Raw genomic sequence first — 22235 nt, 5'->3', positions numbered from 1 at the left:
TGTATAAAATGTACGAACTCCAGATATGGGTTTTTGCCTTACAATTCGAGGCAAGATCCAATCAGCTCTCTTTATAAGATCAATTCTTTCGCTTTTGGAATATTTGCTGTTATTTCTCCCAAAAAATACTGCAAGCTCTTTGCCAAGGTTCGCTTTCTGTCCATAATTTTTCAATGTCCTCCTTCGTTAAAGGTACGACAATTTCTGCTGGGTCTATGCCTGCTAATTGACAAAGTCTCAATTTTCCTTTCCAAATCAAGTCAGAGATTTTTTCCACATAAGTTTTTCATTTTTTATTTGGTTTATTTGGGAAAAATATCCATTCCAATATAATATCTTCCCTCTGCATTAATATTCCTGTTGGAGATTGCCTAGAAGGTAAAAAAACCAAAATGCAATCCAGCTTTGTATCAATATGATCCACGTGCCCTTCATGTACTTTCTTTTCTACCAAGGCCAATTCTTTCTCAGCTTCAGGTGATAATTCTCTTGGACTATTTAAGTCCTTGTCACCTTCTAAGGTTTTGAACAAATTAGTTAGTTCATCAATTTTTTTACCCCAAAAATAGTTTGTAGATGAGAAATATCTCCAAATAATATTTGAAAGTCATTAAGAGTCTGTAGTCTATCTCTCCTAATTTGCACCTTTTGGGGTCTAATTTTTTTGTAGCTCTATTTTATATCCTAAATAATTTATAGAATCTCCTCCTTGTATCTTTTTAGGAGAAATTTGTAATCCCCAGCAAGGCAAAATTTTCTTTACTTCTTCAAACATTCTTTCTAAAGTATCTGCATTTGAGTCAGCTAGTAAAATATCATCCATATAATGATAAATTATAGATTTAGGAAATTTTTTACGTATCACTTCCAATGGCTGTTGTACAAAATATCGGCACAGAGTTGGGCTATTCAACATTCCCTGTGGGAGGACCCTCCATTGAAATCTTTTAACCAGTTGAGAATTATTATAAGTAGGCACTGTGAAAGCAAATTTTTCTCTGTCTTTTACTTGTAAGGGTATTGAAAAGAAACAGTCTTTTAAATCAACAACTATGAGAGGCCATCCTTTTGGTAACAGAGTAGGCAAAGGAATCCCAGATTGTAGAGAGCCCATTGGCTGAATTACTTTGTTAATTGCTCTAAGGTCTGTTACCATTCTCCATTTACCAGATTTCTTTTTAATAACAAATACAGGAGAATTCCAAGGGCTGGTTGATTCTTCAATATGCTGAGCATTCAACTGTTTTTCTATCAGCTCTACTAAAGCCTGGAGTTTCTCTGTTGTTAACGGCCATTGCTGAACCCATACAGGCTTGTCTGTTAACCATTTTAAAGGTAGAGCTATTGGTGTCTTTGGAAGATCATCAGTTGTTGTGCCTGTTCTTTTATAATATGGATGGCTGGTGACCACTCATCAGAACAATATCGTCTAATATTTCTCTCAAAAACATGTGCTAGTTTATGATTTGTTTCTGAGATTGGAGGGATGTTAATCTGAGTATTCCATTGTTGCAACAGGTCTCGACCCTACAGGTTCATAGCTATGTTAGCCACATATGGTTTTAATTTTCCAGATAATGTCCCTTTTCCTAACAGTTGAACGTTTACCTCCTGAAGAGGTCAAGTTATATGCCAAAATTCTGGTGCAGTTATCGTAACATCCACACCTGTGTCTACCAGACCAGACAACAAAACACCATTTATTTTTATCATTAATTTTGGTCTTTGTTCATTAATAGAAGTTTGCCAAAAAATTTTCTTTATGTTTTCTCCTGAATTTTCTATTCTCTCTGTTTCATCATCCTGACCAGCATGACTTATTCCAATATGCATTTGGTTACTTAATTGCTCTGAGCATTGGTTTCCTCTATGGCTGCAGGAAAGGTTTGAACTGGATTTGCTATGGAGGCCTGCATGAGGCCCCTCTGGGAGTTTCCTGAAGACTGAGGCAAGAGATTACCTTGTCTATTCTTTGTTGATCTACATTCGGTGGTCCAGTGTTTTCCCTTACCACACCTTCTGCATACTCCAGAAGGAAGGGGCATTCTGTTGCCATTGTTCCTTGAAGAAACATTGTTTCTAGGAATTACCTGTTTACAGTCCCTTTTCAAATGTCCTTGCTTTCCACATCCAAAACATCTAACATTCCTCAAACCTTTTGAAATTGCTTCTCCTACCCAAATATCACCATGCTAATGAGCCTCAACATTAACCGCGTCTCTAATCCAATGTTCCAAAGGTGCAGATCTTGCCTTTTAATGGCCTGATTATTCTTTTGCCTGCTGTATTCACGTTCTCAAAGTCCAACGATTCAATTATTATCTTACTAGATTCTGAATCTGAGGCCATTCTCTTTACTGCTGAAGCCAGTCTTTGTAAAAAATATGTGAATGATTCTTTTGGGTCTTGCATAACCTTTGTAAATGACTCAGGTTTTTTACCTCAACCCTGTCCCATGCATTCAAGACTGCTGTTTGACATAAAATTAGGGTTTGGACATCATATAAACATTGTGTTTGTACTGAAGCATATTGGCCTTCTCCAATAAGCTGATCCTGGCAAACTTGTATTCCTTTATTCCTCCGTTGTTTTTCTATGTTTTTAGCTTAATCCTTGAACCAAGTTAGAAATTGAAGCCTCTTGCTGGGTTCAAGAAAAACGTGTGCCAGCTCTTGCCAGGCCTGTGGTACAATTCTATTATATGTTGACCAAGAGTTTAACATTTGCTTTACATATGGGGAATGCATGCCGTAAGATACTATTGCCCCCTTAAAACTTTTTAAATCCAACATTTCAATTGGAGCCCAAATATTTTGTGTAGTCATTTGATCAGGCATCTGCTGTACGGTTACAGGATAAATTAAGGGTGACTATGTGAAATCAGGCTTTCTTTCTGTAACCTTATGATCCAAACTTGAAACAACTTCACTGTTAATTTCTTCCCTCTGAATTTGTGCAGGTTTAACAAGTTTTTCTAAAGCTGTCATCCTGGCACTTAAATTGACTATCTTTTTAAATATTAAAATGAGGATAAGCATAGTTATAAACTGCATAATTCCAACAATACTAATCTTCTCATATAGTTGTTCCATTGTCAGACTGCCTAAAATTTCAAACAAAACCCAATTTTCTTCCAATGTACACATAAAACCCATTTTTTAAATGTGGAAAAAAATTCTCTTTTAAATAGTTTCCTTTAAAATATCTGATATGTTATGACTTACCAAATCTGTATAGAACAGTAGAAATCCTAGGAAATTTGAAAACAGCCACCCTGTGTCTGAGGTGTAAATAGAGAGAGAGATAGAGATAGAGAAGAGATAGAGATAGAGATAGAGATAGAGATAGATAGATAGATAGATAGATAGATAGATAGAGAGAGAGAGAGAGAGAGAGAGAGAGAGAGAGAGAACACAAGAAAGCATAGCTGGCTAAAGCTTAAATCCAGCTGCATGTTCCCTCTTGAGCTGAGTCAAGTCTTGACTCTGGCTTCCTTACGCTCCAACCAAGTGCGTTGGCTTTACAGGCAGGGGCCCTGTTCGGCAGGGCAGGCCTGAGTTGTTTGTAGCACCAGCTTTAAGCAAGCAGCTCCCGGTTAGTCCTGCCTGAGGCCAAGCAGACTTGGGCCCGGAATAGGGAGCCTACCGCTCTGACTAGGGAGCTAACCGCCCAGGCTAGGGACCCAGCTGCCCTTGTGGAAAACTGGACCTGGTGCCAAGCCAAGAGGTTGGATTCTTGTCACGTTGGGCGCCAGATATAGATGTAACCAACCATCTTATTAAATAAGAAACACAGAACCAATGTAAAAGAGAAAGCCGAGAGGTCAGAGCTCAGAGCTAAAATCTTACCCTTCCTTCTGCAGTGTTCCTAGCTTCCCAAAAGAGAGCTACTTGCTGTGTGTATGTCTTTTCATAGTCTTTTTGTTCTGCCTTCTCATTGGTTGTAAACCCAAACATGTGACTGCCTCATCATTGTCTGTATGTACAGCCCCCAGGTCTTTAAGGCATATGTCTCCAATGCTGGCTGTATCCCTGAACACACAGAGATCTACCTAGCTCATCTACCAAAGGCTGGAATTAAAGGTGTGTGCCACCACTGCAACATTCTTGCTATGCCTCTAATAGCTCTGATCCCAGGGCAACTTTATTTATTAACATATAATCAAAATCACATTTCAGTACAATTAGAATACCACCACAATGTGACCTAATGAAGTCCTTAACGCTCTATATCAGTTAATGAAATAATAATTATTACACACAAAATAAAACTGGATACCATACCAAATCTGGACTGCTGCAGATTTCATTTGCACACTTAAAAGAAGATTGTGCTGCGTCATGAGGTAGATTAATTTCCGATTTTCTGAGAAAGAGCCTGTCTCTAACTCTTTTGCTGACTTTTAGAACCTACTCCTCATACTGGGTTAGCTTGTCTGGCCTAAATACAAGGCAAGGTGCTTAGTAGTATGACAACTTGATATACCAATTTTTGCTGATATCATTGGGAGGCCTGACAATTTCTGATTAGGAACATAAGAGAGTGGATTAGTGCTGGAGGGAGAGGAGAGACAGGGAAATGATAGGAGAAGAGGCAGAGAACCTGGCTGGCAGAATGTAAAAAAAATAATAAATAAATAAATACAAAAAAGTTGAATTTGCTCTGTCTTCCTATGAAAACCTCCTCCTCTCACATTCCTTTTTATGCACATCTTGCACCACAGGAGAGCTCATCACAAGACCAGAGTCATGCACTTTTAAATGTTGATGTTTAAATGTATAGTAAGATCCAGATGAGAAAACTAGCCCTGACTGCCTCATCTCAAATGTTCTCTTTATCAACACCCACAGCAAAGACTTGCCCTACATTTGTACTACTTTCTCTGTAGTCCATGTCCACTGAAAGAGGCTCATCAGTCCACACACATCAGATCACTTCCACACTGGCAGTGCAGGTTCTAGAATGCAAACAATAACAGAGGTCTAGAAAAATGTTAGAAGAAAAATTTTCACATTAATCACAGGGTCAATTCCCATTTTCTGTTTGCTTATAAGATACTCAAGAAGAGACTTTTCACAGCCACTACTGGATTATAAAATGATCAAAAATGATGGAGGAAATCAAAGATAAAGAAAAAGAAATGGTTCAACACAAGCAATTGATCTGTGAGAACTAAGAATCAGGGAGGGAGATCATGTTTTAGAACTCAAATAGTCACATTATGTTCTCAATAACAGTGATTGGTTGAGATGAGGAGTGATAGATCTTATTTAGTATTTGAAATGAGGCACACAGCTCTGGCATTCTCTCTGGATCTTGCTGAGTTTTTAAAAATCAACTTTTACCATGTAAATTGACAGTGGTTCTGTGGTGAGCTGGATAATTTTTGATACAACAGGATTCAGGAAACTTCTGGATTTTGGCTTGATTATTGGTTGAAAGACAATAAAAGTACAAGATTTGGTTAAATATACTGTACATGTCACTGATATAGCATAGGCCACATTCTGTATTACCACTCTTGCTTAAGAATCTTGTGTTGTCTTGCTCATACTTCTTATCAGTATCTACCTCAGTTTGAGTACAGTCATAGAGTCTGAGTCTCACAGAGATAGCAAAGGTGATTGAATTAAGTCATAGAATGCTTTAGTGCTATGTATGTACATATGTTCCTAATTTTGTGATATGGTTCTTGCTTCTGCAAACAAAACTGTGGAAATTAGTGTCCTTTCTATCAGATAATGACATAAATAAGGCACATTTATTTTTATTTATTGCAGTTTTCAAACATTAATATTAAATTTATAAAACATTTGCCTTTCATAATCACCCTCCTACTTCCCACATATCAAGTCAGTTACTCCCAAATTCATGAGCTTTTTTGTCACTTTTATAAGAACACACACATATAAACATATGCATGTGCAAACAACTTACTTATTTGATTTAGTGTTGCTTGTATGTCAATGTGTTAGGGCTGGCTAGGAATTTCAAACTAGAAAATATATCACAGAACTTATCCCAGTAGAAGACACAATCTCCATCTTTCATAAGGACAGCACACATAAAAGAGACAAAGATTTCAGGAGGCACTGAATCCAAGAGATCTGTGATTTTCATACACTAAAAACCTGTAGTTAATTAATTTAGCTATTGTGAATTCATCAATATAAATAATTTCATCATAGAATCTAGGATGTACTGAAAATATCTGATCTTTATGAAAACATGATAAATCATCTCATAAACACCCTTAAACAGACAAAACAAGTGATTCTCTGGTTTCATTCCCAAAAAAAGATCATGAGCATTGTGTATAACTGAAAGTTCTCTTGTGCCCACCCGGCTCTTGTGTCCTCCAGGTCCCACAGCCACTCAGACCCAAATGAACACACAGAGACTTATAGTAATTATGAACTGTATGGCCTATTGGCTCAGGATTCTCACTAGCTAGATCTACATCTTAACCCATTTCTATAAATTTTGTCACTTGGCTCATGACATACTGGTATCTTTACATCTTGCTGAGTTTTTAAAAATCAAATTTTAACATGTAAATTAACAATGGTTCTGTGGTGAGCTGGATAATTTTTGATACAACAGGTTTCAAGAAACTTGTAGATTTTGTCAGTAGCTGGTATTATCTCCTCTGCTCTCCTTTCTCCTTCCTCCTCTCTAGTTAGAATGCCTTGACTAACCCTATTCTGCCTCACAATTGGCCAAACAGCTTTATTTATTAAGAAATCAGAGAAACACATTTACATCATATGGAGTGATACCACCCATCAATTGTGAAAAGAAGTATTTCTGTTCAGCAACATTGTTTCATTGCATTTTTAGGAACACAATAGAGGTATTACAAAGGTTCTTCAACACACACCATTGAAATGTCCTGTCAATACAAATGCTAAATCTGAACTACCCATACTACCTTATCTCCATCAGATGTGGATAAGTGTGTGAAGTATCTGGAAGACCACTATGCCAACACAGAGCACAACCAGTGTATTGAAAAATTTGTGATCTTTATGACCTATGAAAACCCCCTGGGGTCAATTCTTGCCTTAATGGCTTTGTCCTCTTCTGTTTGCACAGCTTTGGTTCTTGTGGTCTTTGTCAAACACCATGACACTCTCAAAGTGAAGGCCAATAACCAGAATCTCAGATATATCTTACTCGTCTCATTCATTTTTTGGTTTCCTGTGCTCCTTGCTATTCATTGGCCATCCAAACTCATCTACCTGCATTAGCTAATGACTCTTAATATTTCTTCTCATAAAGATGTTAAGAAGTGTCATGTAGACCACTTTTTTATACACTTTCTCCTATAACCTTCCACTCAGCCACTTATTTCACAAGACCTGGCTATTGGACATTAGTGCAGAACAGAAATTCTTTTATTTCTGTAATATACAATAACATTTAAGATTAACTGGGAGTCCTTATTTTGATGTTTGAGTGAATGTGTGCCTTTAACAGCAGCTGAGTGAAGAGACTAAATGCTCTTTACACACACACACACACACACACACACACACACACACACACACATCATCCTACCTAATCTCCCTTCCAGATCTACTATGCCTCCATTTCTCTTCCAAAAATAGAAGGACTCCAAAAGAAAAGAAACAAATTTGCCTAAACAATATAGAGTAAGAAAAGGTAAAGAATATTTCCTTAACTGCTCCTCAGAAATTGCAGTTTTCTGTTTTGATAATTTTCTATAGATCTTGTTGCTGGAGGGCTTCTCTCCAGGTTCCCCAAGCCCCGCAGTCCCACAATCCACTTATAAAATAATCACTCAGGCGCTTATATCACTTATAAACTGTATGGCCATGGCAGGCTTCTTGCTAACTGCTCTTTTATCTTAAATTAACCCATTTCTATAAATCTATACCTTGCCACGTGGCTGGTGGCTTACCAGAGTCTCTACATGCTGCTTGTCCTGGCGGTGGCTGCAGTCTCTCCCCTCCTTCTTCCTGTTTCCCCAATTCTCCTCTCTCTTTGTCCCGCCTATACTTCCTGCCTGGTCACTGGCCATCAGTGTTTTATTTACATAGAGTGATATCCACAGCAAGATCTGTACCCTGTTTTTCAAAAGCATTATTTAGTTTTTAATACGTATTTTCTTGAAGTATTCACATATTTTGTATAATACTCGTCTACCAGATATAGACTTGGTAAAAAATCTTTTCCCATTTTGTAGGCTGGTGTCCTTTGCCTTAGAGGAGCTTTTCAGTTTCATGAAGCCCTATTTATTAATTGTTGGTTTTAGTGCATGCACTAATGGTGTTTTTTCCAGAAATTCTTCTATCATTCCTATGAGTTCAAGGCTACTCACCATTTTCTTGTCTGCCAGGTTCAAGGTATCTGTTTTTATTGGTGATTTTTTTTTAATTTGGACTTGAAAATTGTGCAAAGTAAGCAGTATGAATCTATTTGGGTTTTTCTGTAAGTAGACATACAGTTATCCCAGCACCACTTTTTGAAGATAAAATATGATTTTAATTCTGTATTTCTGTTTTCTTTATCAAAATCAGGTGTCCATAGGTGTATGAATTTATATCTAGGATTTATATTATATTCCATTTTTTAACATAGTTAAACCTGATTAATACCATTTAAAGCAAGTCCATGGCCAACATTTAAAAATTAGTAGGATGATATCTTTATAAACAGTGTTTTATTTTAAATTCAATTTTTTCAAATTGTGAAAAACAACATGAGTACAAATTATACACAACTGTTTTAGCTATTAAAATGAAAAGCCAGGCCGGGCGGTGGTGGCGCATGCCTTTAATCCCAGTACTCGGGAGGCAGAGGCAGGTGGTTCTCTGTGAGTTCGAGGCCAGCCTGGGCTACCAAGTGAGCTCCAGGAAAGGCGCAAAGCTACACAGAGAAACCCTGTCTCGAAAAAAAAAATGAAAAGCCATATTTGAGATAGTAATCCCCTATCACTGTGAGAAAGGATGAACAAAATAGTAGCAAACAAATTAATAAGCATGTAGGAATGCTATTTCAATCAGTAGATGTAGGACTACATTAGGGTCCAACCACATCTTTCATGGAACCTTCTGAAAATACATAAGTAAGTGTACATAACAGATACTTGTCTGCCAATGTTTATTTCATTGTTATTCAAATTTTTTTAGATATGGAAGCACCCTAGATGCTTGTCCACAGATGAAGGAATAAAAAAATCAGCTAAACTTTTCTAATTTTATTTTCATATGAAGATTCATTACTGCTATTTGCAATGCATTCTTAGAATTTTGAAAGTTTTTTCCCATGAATTACCATATATAAATATATGTAATTATAATATATACATGGATTTTAAAGAAGTTTAAATAAATAGATGCTATGTAATTCCTAAATGACTGAAACAAATTACGAAGTTTTACAAATAAGATTATTGGGTCCAGACTTCTCTAGTCATAATAGAATCAGAGGAAAGCCACATAAGATTTATTTAGATATAATGGAGTTGTCTTCAGCCTGCAAGTATTAAATGATGTCATTAGCAGAAATTGGGGATAAATTAGGAGGTCATCCTGTTATCTAAACAGACGGTCTCTTGAAAAACAGACTTTACAGACTCTAGATATAATTGTGTGTGTGTGTGTGTGTGTGCATGCTTATGATTGTGAGTTTTTGTGTGCATGTGTGTGTGCACATGCATGAAAACAATCAAAGTATGAGAGGAATTGTTTGAGAATTTAAAGCCTTAAGGAACTAGGGATTGGGAACCCAGTGAAGTCAGGCTAAAGAAAATATCACTCTCGTCTCATTAATTCAATATGCTGAAACACATCATGAAGTGAGAAGGAAACTTCTTACATTGAGGAATGGAATGAATAGTATGATGAGCAAATGATGTGGGTGAGAGGGGGAAATACCAACAAAAGACATGCTATACATATGTGAATTGCCACAATAAAATCCTTTATGCTGTATATAATTTTTAAAACATAATAATTATACCAAATAAACAAAGCTGGATACAACACCGAAAATGAACAAGCAGAATTTTTATTTTCCTGCTCCATGAAATGTGAACTTTCCATCTTCCTATGAAAGACTCTTCTTGTCACATTGTTCTATTCACACATCTTAGGGTCCCAGGATAGTTCACCACAAAAGCAGAGGTCATGCACTGTTTAAATGTTTATTATTGAATGGACAATCAGAGAACATGAGAACACTAGCCCTATGTACCGCATCTCAAATAATAAATAGGACACATCATCAACCACAGCAAAAATGTGCCCCACTTTTGTTCTCTCTTCACTGTAGTCCATGTGCACTGAAATAGGATCATCAGCCCACATTCATTGGAATACTCACACTGGCAGGACAGGTTCTAGAATACAAACAAAAACAAAGGTCTAGGAAAATGTTATAAGAACGATTTTCACATTAAACACAGGGTCACTCCCCATTTTCTATTTGCTTCTAAGATACTCAAAGCAGACTTCTTCACAACCACTACTGGGCTGTAAAATGGGCAAAAACAACATAGGGAATCAAAGATAAAGCAAAAAAAAATGGGTCAGCACAAGGATTTGAACTATTAGAACTGAGGCTTGGTGATGACGATGATGTTTTAAAAATCAAATATTTACTTTATCTTCTCTTTAATAGTGATAGGTTTGGAGGATCAGTGAGAGATCTTAGTATTTGAAAAGTAAGAAAGAAGATTTCTATGGATCTTGTTGAATATTTAAAAAATGTGATTTACATGTAACGGTGCCTCTATGATGAGCTGGATATGTATAGAACAACAGAATTCAGGAAATTTTGTAATTTTGCCTGATTATTTGCTCTCAACACAGTGGAAGCACAGAATTTGGTTAGATATTCTGTAACTGTTACTGGTGTAGCATAGGTCACACAGTGCATGCTGGGTGGAACACAATTATTCTAAAAATGGAGCTGTTTTTTTTTTTCCCTGACAGGGACTTCATAATACAATTCCTAGTGTGGAACAGGAAATGATGTCTTTGTGAGTCCTTCCTGAATCATTATGGCAGGTCTCAATGTGAAACATCTGCAAAATCTACTGACATAATTTCTAAAGGCATTAAAACAAACAGATTGTTTAAACAGTCCTGGGATCATATTTTCCCAAAATGTCATCCTCCAAAGATCCTTAATTTTCACAACTATGAGTGATGTCATGATACTAGCTGAACCCCCTCATATATATTAATCAACCAAATTTAATTACATGAACATCAGATGCAGAGCCTCAGGGAAGAGAGTGTCCAAGATCCCTACACTGGGGGGAGGAACCCTCTGAAAAAAAAATCATGACTCATGAGTAAACTCTCCTATGGCTACAGAGAAAAAGCAGGTGGGAATATATGTGTGCCTATATAATGTGCTAATCTTAATAGCAATTCACAATAAATACTGACCAGGTGTCAAGTAGGACAAAGATGTTCACTTTGATTTTTCTGTTCTTGCTCCTGAACATTCCACTTCTTGTGTCCAGTATCATCCATCACAAGTGCTTTTGGAGAATGAAGCAGAATAATGACAAGGATGGAGATTTGTTGACAGGTTGTATCTTCTTCCTTTTAAGAGTGCAGTGGCCTGTGGAGAAAGACTATTTCAACCACATTCTTAATACTCAGTAAGTTCCTTCATATTTTCTATGTAAATGCCATAATGAGTACTTTATTGGGGGTAGGATTATGAGAGTCAGAGCAATGCTTTGAGTATTTGGCCTGATACCCAATCTGAAAACTAAGAAATGACCTCAAGTTCTTTTAGAGACTCAGTGCTATTTTTCTACTTTTAATTTGTCCAGAGAGTGTTCTATTATTCTCCAAGTTATTTTACTACTTAAAAGGCTGGAATCTGAGTGAAGGATGGCCTCTTTATCTTGTGCCATCACATATAGCCCTCCTCTTCACAGTTTCCACAGAACAGTAGCTGGTGGTGTCTTACTGAAGGAAACCCCACACTATTCAAAGAGTATCATTCTAAATGAGTGCAAGTAAATGACTTTCGAATAGAGTCTGTGATGACCCTTAGATCACTATGTCGCTCCTAATGCATGTACAAGGACAACTAATATTTACAGCAACCTCAGCTCCAGAGACATTTTGCATGTATATTTAGTTACACCATCAGATGCTCTGCATGTGGTCACAAGTGCCTACTAAAGCTTCATCCAAAATGAAGTAGGAGACCTGCCCACTGTAAAGTTCATATGTGCTCCTGTTTTTCATACTTCACTTATATATGTGTATAATTATTGGGCTTTGATTTCAAAGTCTAGATCTTCACTCTCTCTATAGAGTAAAGAAGGAATGTGTGGACTCTAAAAGATAAATTTGCATTCATTGAAGTGAAAATCTCTCCTTGTCAGTTCCCTGAGTAACAGCTGTGGCATATGATACTTGGCAACACCAGAGAACTGCTACCTACCCGTTCATCTTTGCCATTATTTAAGAGGAACGTGTCTTTTCCCTTTATGACTAAGCTGTTTATTCTGTGACACTTATATCACACTAACCTCTTACATTTCTCTTTCTTAATTTTACTAATTATAGCTACATAGTTTACCAATTTGTGCACGATGCACATTTTGATTTTATGTATTGCTGATAGATGTTTTCAAATATAGCTCTAGTCCAGTTGGCTACACTCACAGCTCAAGGCACTCATATTTATTAATGTTTCCTGTGCAGGAGTTAGATTTTAAGATTTATATGTTATAATCTCAAGTTCCTGTTAACTGTTGCCGAAAATTTCAATGACATTTTCCCATGTGGTTATAAAGATCATTCTAAAATGTTTTTATTTTTAACATGTACAGATAAATATATTTATACCTAAAGATACCATACCGGTACAATTTCTAAGTGGATAACAGATTGTGTTTAACTCTGAAAGAATCATTCAGAATGAAAGAGTATGTTTGCTTGAGTTTGATTTTATTGACCAGATGATACAAAATAAGTAAGAAGACATGGGAATTATTATTCCTCACAAAAATATAAACCCAAAATTCTATTGTTCTATTCTTAATAATTTGTCAATAATTTTTATTTTCAAATTTCATAAATATTTCCCATACAGCATATACTTTACATTCTTTTATTTACAAATATGTAAGACTGGCACAAACAATTCTCACTGCAATTTCTAGATGTTTTTAGTTCTCAATACAATGCTAGTTTTGTGTATTTGTAAGAGAAATGTATATTAAAGGTGCTCTCTATAAGAAAATTTATGTTGGGTAGATATACCAAGTATATTTACATTGAACATACATTTATAAACATAAAATAAGTGAACAATACTGGGTACATGCACTTAATCTCTGTATTAAAGAAATGTGCAGGTGTATTTCTGTGAATTTGAGGCCAGTCCCTTTTAAAGCCAAATGTCATTCAAAACTATGGAATCCATGGCTTTTTTATGGCCTCAAGGAGTGTATCTCATATCCATACACACAGACACATATGTTTACCAAATACACTCTGGTATTTAAATTTACTTAAAAATGAATCTTCTGAAAAACCATTTTGTGCCTGCAACAGATAAACCATAAAGAAAAAAAGAATAAGATGAGAATGGATATGAGGGTGTATGTTAACTATATTGTCCACTATTATCATTAATTATAAGTACAAGAGCCAAATTTTAACACAGAAACACTACTGAGCCTTTACCTATCATGCTTTGAATGCTTTATCCAACTCAGTTTGATTCCTTTATATTAACAGAAACTTTGCTTAATCATTTCATGTATATTTCATAGTGTTCAATAATTTTAAAATGAATTCATATTCAGGTTTAATGTTTGGTCAAGGCTGTGCATTTGAATTTACCTTCTGAAAAATCACTCAAAAACTAAAGATGCATAGCCCTCTCTGTGAAAAATGCAAAGGCTTATGTTGTTTATGGGAGATGCATTCTCATGAACGTTTAAAGCTTTTGTAAGCATCCAGCTTCTTATGGCATCCCAACCTCACAACACAGCAGATTTGTTTTAATCATAGGAGATGGTTGGGAATACTGTCCAATACAAGATAATCCTCATCATGACTACAAATGATCATCTGTAGATTTTTGTCCACAATAAACACTTCAATTTACAGAACCTCAACTGTAACCTACCAGTTTAGCTTGGTCTTCACTATTTCCATTGATGAAATCAACAAGAACCATGATCTTTTACAAAATATGTCTCTAGTATTTGAATAACTAGCAGAGGGTATACAACTGTGTCACAATTACACAGTCTCATTCCTTTGTCTGAACATAACTGTGAAACTCCCCCTAATTCTTTCTGTAATGAAGAAATCATGTGTACAGCAGGACCTTACTAGAAATCATCTGCAATAAATTGGACATTCCTGGATCTTTAAAAATCTCAGCATGAGTTCTTCTTTTGTGTGTGTGGGCTGATTCTGAGAGAAATCTTGTATCTATTGGTGCTAAGATGTGTGAGGAAGAAACAGGCCTCACACTTATAATAACCTGTGTAGTTCAAGAGTACTATTTAGGGACTTGATGGGACTTCTACATTTCCTTGTGTGGATCAGAGATAAGGGAAGAAATAATGAAGGGATTTTCTAGAACACTGCTTATAATTTCTTAGGAGTGCATGATGCCTCATGGTGCTTTCTATGTCCTAGGTTCTTCAGCTTACCTATGGACCTTTCCATCTTATCTCAATTGATAATTATCAGTTTCCCCATCTGTATCAATGGCCTCTCCAAATACATCTGTAGCCCTGATCATGATCTCATTGATGCTTTACTTCAACTGTAATTTGATTGGGCTGGCCGTCTGGGACAATGATCAGGCTACTCAATTTCTCTCTCATTTGATAACAGATAAAGAAAAATACAGTCTGTTTCACATTTGTGAACATGATCCTAGGCAACCTCTAATCATTCATGCCAAGAGCTGAAGTGTATTATAACCAAATAATGACATCATCCACAAATGTAGTTATCATTTATGGTGACATGGACAGTACTCAAGGGGTGAACTTTAGAATGTGGCAATCTCCAGGTATACAGAGAATATGGGTTCCAAACTCACAGTGGGATACCACACATAAGACAGACTTCACACTTGACTCATTCCTTGGGACTCTAACTTTCGCACACCACTCTAGATAGAAGTTTTCCTGTGTCCTGCAACAGCTTGGTCACAAACAAACACACATAGGGCTAGCAAACTCCCACAAAACACCACCATGTTTCTAGTTTTAAATTTTTGTCCAGATATTGGCCCATCTCAGATACTCAGATAAATACCTGGCAAGGCTGGGTGGATAAAATTTAACTGTGAAGTCTCTGGATCTAAATCTAAGACACTGAAAAACTGCTCATCCAATGCCTCATTGCAATAGTTAGTGTTCCAAACTTTCAATGTGGCCTTTATTGAGGGCAGTTATGATGTATACAATGCTGTGTATGCTGTGGCCCCTGATCTGTATGAGATGCTTCTTCAATAGGATGATAATCAGTCAAATGACAAAGGAAAAAAAAAACTATGTTAACTACTTTAAGGTATTGTTTCTTGTATTGGATGATATTTAGTGTCATCAATGTCATAGTGCTTAAAAATCTCTTAGATGCTCAAATCTACTGTATTAAAATTTTTAAAGTATTTAAATTCATGAAATAGGTTTCTAAACATTTTTCCTGCTGAGGAAGTAAATCTAGACATTGCTATAAGTCTCTAATGTCAAGGCAATTAAGTGAAGGAAACAATTTATCAATGAAAATTACTGATTATGTTACCAAGCACCTGAATACCCTCAGTCCATCCTAATACTGAAAACGTATCAGTCCTTAGTCATTAATGCTCTCCATGTTGAGAAAATGAACCTTCATTGATTAATTCTCAAATATGTTCTAATCAGTGTAGGAGATGGTTTTCACAAGTGTGCCTAACTGATTCTGCTCCCACTCTAAGCTCTGGGGACCTCACTTAAATTTAGGAGAGTAATTATATAAGAAATTTGCTAAGATTCTTTTCAGTACATACATTCATGTTTGTGTGTGTGTGTGAATTGATGTTCTCATTGTGCATGGGTGTTTGTTAGTGTGTTTCTGTGTATCTGTGTATGTATCTGTGTTGCTTTATATTCCTGTGTGTTTCTGCCTAGCTGCATAGCTATATGCCTTTTGTAGAAATGATCATAAATTTGCCTTATGGCAATGTCTTTCTGTATGAGTGCTTGTTTTCGTGTGTGTCTTTATGTGTGTATTAGTTAGTGCATGGATCTGCATGTGCCTCTGTGTGTGTTTTGCATGTTTCTGTGTATGTTCTTGCACGTGCATGTATCTGTGTTGCTGTGCATGTGTCTGTTTGTATTCTATGTATTTGGATGTGGGCATAAATTTTTCTATGTCACTGTCTCTGTGTAGTTGTTTGCATGTGCATCTCTCTCACTCTGCGTGTATTTCTGAGACTATGAATGTTTGTGTGGGCCTGTGGATGTGTGTTGTGTGTTTAACTTTCTGTGTGTCTGTTTGGAGGTATATGTCTCTCTGTCTGTGTGTGCCTCTATGTTTACCTGTGTGTCTGGGCATGTACCTGAGTGTGTAGAAATGAGTATGTGGCTGTATTATTTATGTATCTCTGTATGGATGTCAGTATGTCTGTGTGTAGCAGTGTTGTGTGTGTGTGTGTGTGTGTGTGTGTGTGTGTGTGTGTGTGTGCATGTGGTTGTAACATCATGATCTCCTTCGGTAGTTTTACTGTTCCTGCTAAAACTTCAAATACTATATTGAATACATGTAAAGACAATAGACAATTTTCCCTTTTTCCTGATTTTATTGTGATTAATCTAAGTTTCTTTCTTTTTATTTAATTTGCTATTGGCTAAGGGATTGATGTAAATTGCCTTTATTATGTTGAAGTATGTTCCCTGTATTCCTACGTTCCCCAAGATTTTTGAGAGAAAAAAGGTGGGTTTTTTTGTTCTGTGATTTGTTTAATATGATTATTCTAATTGCATTTAATTTCAGACCTCAAAAAACCCACAAAGAACTAACATCATGTCTTTAATACTGAAAGACTTTTTGTTTGTATACCGTATTTTCCTCATTTAATTCTCTGTTGTTGGAAACCAAGATTGATTTACACATTTCTTTATACCTTCTCACTTTCCTACTAAGATTTTGAAAAAATAAAATATTCTCCAAGACTTTTATCATGAAGGGCTGTTGGATTTGCTTAAAGGTTATTTCAACATCTATTGACATTATTATATGGTGTTTTTTCTTTCAGTTTCTTTATATGGTGCATTATACTGACAGATTTTCTGATGTTGAATTATATTTCAATCTCTGGGATAAATGCTATTTGGTCATGATGGATGACATTTGTATGTTTTCTTGGATTCAATTTGAAAATATTTTTTGAATATTTTACATCTATGTTCACAAGGGGAATTTGTTTCTAATCTTCTTTCATGGTTGAATTATTTATGTTTTTTGAAATGTGACTTTGTCCTCATAAAATGAAGTTGGCAGTCTTCCTGCTGTTTTCATTTTGTGGAATAACTGAAGAAAATTGGCATTAGCTCTTACTGGAATGTCTGGTAAAACTGTGTGCAAAAACCATCTTACTCTGGATTTTTTTGGTTGGGAGATTGTGAAAGACTGCTTTTATTTCCTTTGGGGTTGTAGGTGTGTTGCAATTGTTTAGCTGATCTTTGTTTAACTTGGTAAGAGGTATCTATTGAGAAAATTGTCCAATTTGATTTTCTGTTTGATTTTCCAATTTTGTTAATTAATAGTTTTTAAAATATGACCTAATACTTGATGTCTATTATTATGTCTCCCTTTTCTTTTCTGATTATGTTAATTTAAATATTCTGTCTTTTAGTTGGTTTGGATAAAGGTTTGTCTATCTTGTTGATTTTTTCAAAGAACCAATTCTTGTTTTCATTGATTTTTTTTATTGTTCTCTTTTTTCTATCTTATAGATTATGACTTCAGTTTGATTATACTAGAGTTTATTCTTCTTGGATATCCTTACATTTTTTCATTCTAGAGCATTCAGGTGTGTTGTAAATTGCTAGTATCAGATCTCTCCAACTTATTTTGTAAAAAGATAGATGAATGATCCCTATTTTACAACCACTCTCACTTTGTCCTATAAATTTGGGTGTATGTTTTATTCATATTCATTTAATTCTATGAAGTCTTTAATTTCTTTATTCTTGTCTTGATCCCCTAGTCATTGATTAGAGAGCTGTTCATTTTCAATGAGTTTGAAAGCTTTTTTTCTCTTATTGTTGAAGTTTAGGTTTAATCTATGGTAGTGGGTTAGGATGTAAAGGTTTGTTTCAATTTTCTTGCATTGCTTGAGACTTGCTTGTGACAAAGTATTTGGTCAAATTTGGAAAAAGTTCCATGAGGTCCTGAAAAGAAGAAATATTCTTTTGTGTTTGAGTGCAAGGTTCTGTAGATATGTGTTAGGTTTTTCGTTTATAAAGTCTGTTGGCAGGAGAATTACTCTGCTTTGCTTTTATCTGGATGACTTGTTCTTTGGAGAGGGTGGGATATTGAAATCTCCTACTATCAATGTCTAAGAGTCACTGTGATTTATGCTTTATTTATGTTTCTTCTTCTTTCATTTTAAGTTATGTTTCTTTTAATAATTAGAGTGATCTAGCATTTAGAGAATAGATGTTGAGAATTGAAATGTTATCTGTATGGATTTCTCCTATATAAATGTGGAGTATTCCTTCTCATCTCATTTGATTAATTTGGGTTTGAAGTGTATTTTGTTAGATGATTGAAATGCTTCCCTATCTTGTTTTCTACATCATTGTGCTTAAAAACATTTCCAGCCATTAACTCTGAGGTATAACTATCTTTGATTTTGAGGTGTATTTATTATTATTTCCAGAAGGACAGATACTCTTTCCACATCCATTCTGTCAGTCTGTGTCTTTTTATAGTGTAGGTATTCGACAAATCAATGAAAATGATTGCTAATTTCTCTTTTGTTGTTTTAGTTTGTTGTTGATGGTGAGTTCGTGTTTATGAGAGTTTCCCTTCTTCTGATTTTGCGGGTAGGAGATTATTTTGTTTCTTGTGTTTTCATGGGTGAAGTTAGCTTGTCTTGTTTGATTTTCCCTCTATTTACTTCTATAGTGCTCTCTGTGTGGGTAGATACTGTTTAAATTTGATTTATAATGGGGTATCCCCTTGTCTCCTTCTAGAGGGATGGAAAGTTTTTCTGGGTGTAGTGATATGGGTTGACTTCTGTGCTCTCTTAATCTGCAGGACAACTGAACAAATCATTCTGGTTTTTATAGTCTCCATTGAAAAGTCAGATGAAATTCAGATAGCTCTACATTACATGTTACTTCAACTTTTTCCTAATACCATTTAATATTCTTTCTTTGTTCTGTATATTTAATGTTTTGATTATATTGTGAGGGCATCCTTTGTCTGTTACCATCTATTTGGTGTTTTAGAAACTTTGTTGTACTTTTGTACGCTTTTCCTTTCTAAATTAGGAAAACTATGATTTTGGGAAAAATATATTTTTTTATAAATGTGGGCATTTGTGATGGGATTCTCTATCATTCCTATATTCCTATTACTTTTAAGTTTCGCATTCTCATAGTATTCCTGTGTTTCTGGATATTTTGTGTCAAGAATTCCTTAGATTTAATACTTCCTTTTATAATTATCTGCTTTGGCACTTGTATCTCAGTGACTTAGATTCCCTTCTCCATCTTGTTTTCCTGTTTGCTGACCTGGATTTACCTTTTCTAAAAGTTCCTCATTTGTGTTTTCTTAATAGATTCTGTTTCCCATTTCAGATCTTATACAGTTTTATACATTTCTTTCAGTGGATTGTTTTTCCTTTCCAAGGATTTACTGATTTCCTACTCATTTTTGTTTGTATTTTTCTCAATTTCTTTCAGGGATTGATTAATTTCCTCTTTAAGATCCTCAACTATCTAGAACAATTTGGATTTAACGTCTTTTTTATTATGCTTCAACTGTGTTGGAATAGTCATAGTTTTCTGTAGTAAGTTAGCTGGCATTGGGAGTGATGTACTGCCTCAGCTGTTGTTGCTTATATACTTACACCTTTGTTTTTAGGCATCTGAGTTTGTGGTAATTATGGGTCTAGATGCTTATTTATAAATTCTTCTTATTTTTATATGTTTGGTTCTTTGTTTCTGTTTTCTCTTTTGTCTTCTTGCCAGTGTGGCCTGAGGTTCTTCAAGGCATCTCCACATGACTTGCGGGGGGGGGACTTCTGGTGGACAGATTGGCTTCTATTCCAAGAGGAGGCCTCTCCCCAAGTTGGGGCATGGACATTTTGATGCAGAGGTGAATGAGATTGTGGATAGTGTTGGGTTGGGGAACCAAAATGTGGGATAGTAAAGAGGATGGCCACCAACATGGAATTTTTTTTAATCATGCATGTTCTCTGGTTGAGCAGGTAATCACACACAGTGTTTTGGGAGTGGGGTACTCTGTTCTGGAGTGTTGGGGATGGTCAATAGCATTTTGTGGACAGGGACAGTGGGAAGAATCAAGGATGATCTTCCTGGAATTCTGGGGGTCATTGTGGTCCTTGGTGGAGCTGGGAGAATCTGACCCAGGTGGGCCTACAAAATTGTAGAAAGAAGAATGTAAAAGTGTATAGGGTGGGCTGGCATCAAGAGAATGAATGAAATGGTGGGTTCACTATGCAGGTGGCCTATGTAGACTTTTGATGGCAGGCATGTTACGAGCTAGAGACTTGATTAACAGTGTAAGATTATGTTGAATCATTGACTTGCTCTGTCACTGGTACTTTATCTGTGGTGAATATTCATTCGTTCATATGCCCAGGAAATGTTCACACAATGTTCTAAACACCTGTGGCAAAAATAAAACTTTTCAGAATGGTCAATTAGCAAAAATTAAGTAAAAATTAAAAGTAAATGTACTCAGATGCTTCTTACAGTGCCTCCCATGTTGCATTATGGGCCTATGTGGTAGCCTCTGTCATAAACACTCATCGTGTGTTTGTGCCATGTGTTCCATCAAACTATGCATGCTTTGACTAACTGCAGATCCTTACATTTCCCTCCACTCCAGCAAACCCAATCTCACAATCTCTTCCCTAGCTCAGCTGCAGCCTACCTGCTGTGGACTCAATTCTCTACCTCTGACCCTGAAGCTAGTGGAACACAGAAATCTTCCCCTTCTAATTTCACTCCTATCACTCATTCCATTATCACTGCCCCAAATTCCAGGAGACTCATCCTGGATACTCACAGCCTACTCCAGGCAGGGAAAATAAAAGCTAACTGCAAATGTTCACCTTTCCTTCATCTCTGAAAAAAAATACAATGCCATGTCATAAACCCTGCTCTGTAACTCAGCTTTAGCTAGCCACATCAACTTCTCCAGTGGGTCACAAATATCTTCCCCACCTAAACTTCTCCATACTCTCTGCTTTATCCCAATCATCTAAATTGAGCAACTATACTTAGGAAACACTCAGGACACTGTGGCCAGAGAATCTGATGGGCTATCCACAGATATTGACCTCTGCTTCCATTCTCCCCAGTCAAATCTCACATTACCATCCTCAGTTTTAAAATGGACAGTCTGCATTGCACCTTCCTGACTCTCCAATGCATTCCTAAGTGACTAAGACACATGGGTTGGGAAAACCTGCTTTCCTTTCTTCAATGGAACCCTTCATTTTCCCCCACGTGGCCCATTTCATTAATCAGTTTCAGCTCCCAATATATAAAAATATTTTTTACATGAGAACCTCAGTGGACAATTCTATCATGATTGCAAAAAATTTTCAACCAAGCAACACAGCCTCCAAAACTGTAATGACAAAATCAAAATATCAGAAATCAACACTCACTGCTCATTCGTATCTCTCAATAGGAATGATTTCAAATTACCACAAAAACACTCAGAATAACAGAATGGAATGCGAAAATAAGAACCACCTGTTTATAGAATCCAATAAAAACTCCTCAATACCCAGGTTCAACATTACAACAGGGTAAAAGTTTGAAAAAAAAGTTATTCTGAGAAAATGGACCTAAAAAACAAGTTCCTGTATTCACTTCAATATAAATTAAAATAGAACTCAAATAAGAACTAATCTGAAGAAATTGGAAAAGACACTACATACTCATAAGATGAAATACCCACCAAGTTGACATTTCAATTCTTAACATGTATGCCCTGAAAACAAGAGAA

General features: G+C 36.0%; 1 protein-coding gene across 1 annotated transcript in view; it reads left to right on the top strand.

The window, feature by feature from the left end:
* The first annotated feature begins 11444 nt into the window (after positions 1-11444).
* LOC114685597 (vomeronasal type-2 receptor 116-like) overlaps positions 11445-22235 on the top strand; it is a 35337-nt gene continuing 24546 nt past the window's right edge. The window contains exon 1 of the mRNA XM_028860237.1: positions 11445-11641. Coding sequence (XP_028716070.1) covers positions 11445-11641 — 197 coding nt within the window. The remainder of the gene's footprint in view (positions 11642-22235) is intronic.

The sequence above is a fragment of the Peromyscus leucopus genome, chromosome 1 (genome assembly GCF_004664715.2).
Source record: "Peromyscus leucopus breed LL Stock chromosome 1, UCI_PerLeu_2.1, whole genome shotgun sequence".
NCBI classification, from domain to species: domain Eukaryota; kingdom Metazoa; phylum Chordata; class Mammalia; order Rodentia; family Cricetidae; genus Peromyscus; species Peromyscus leucopus.
Note: the sequence above shows the minus strand (reverse complement) of the source record. Positions and strands in the feature narration are given on the sequence as shown.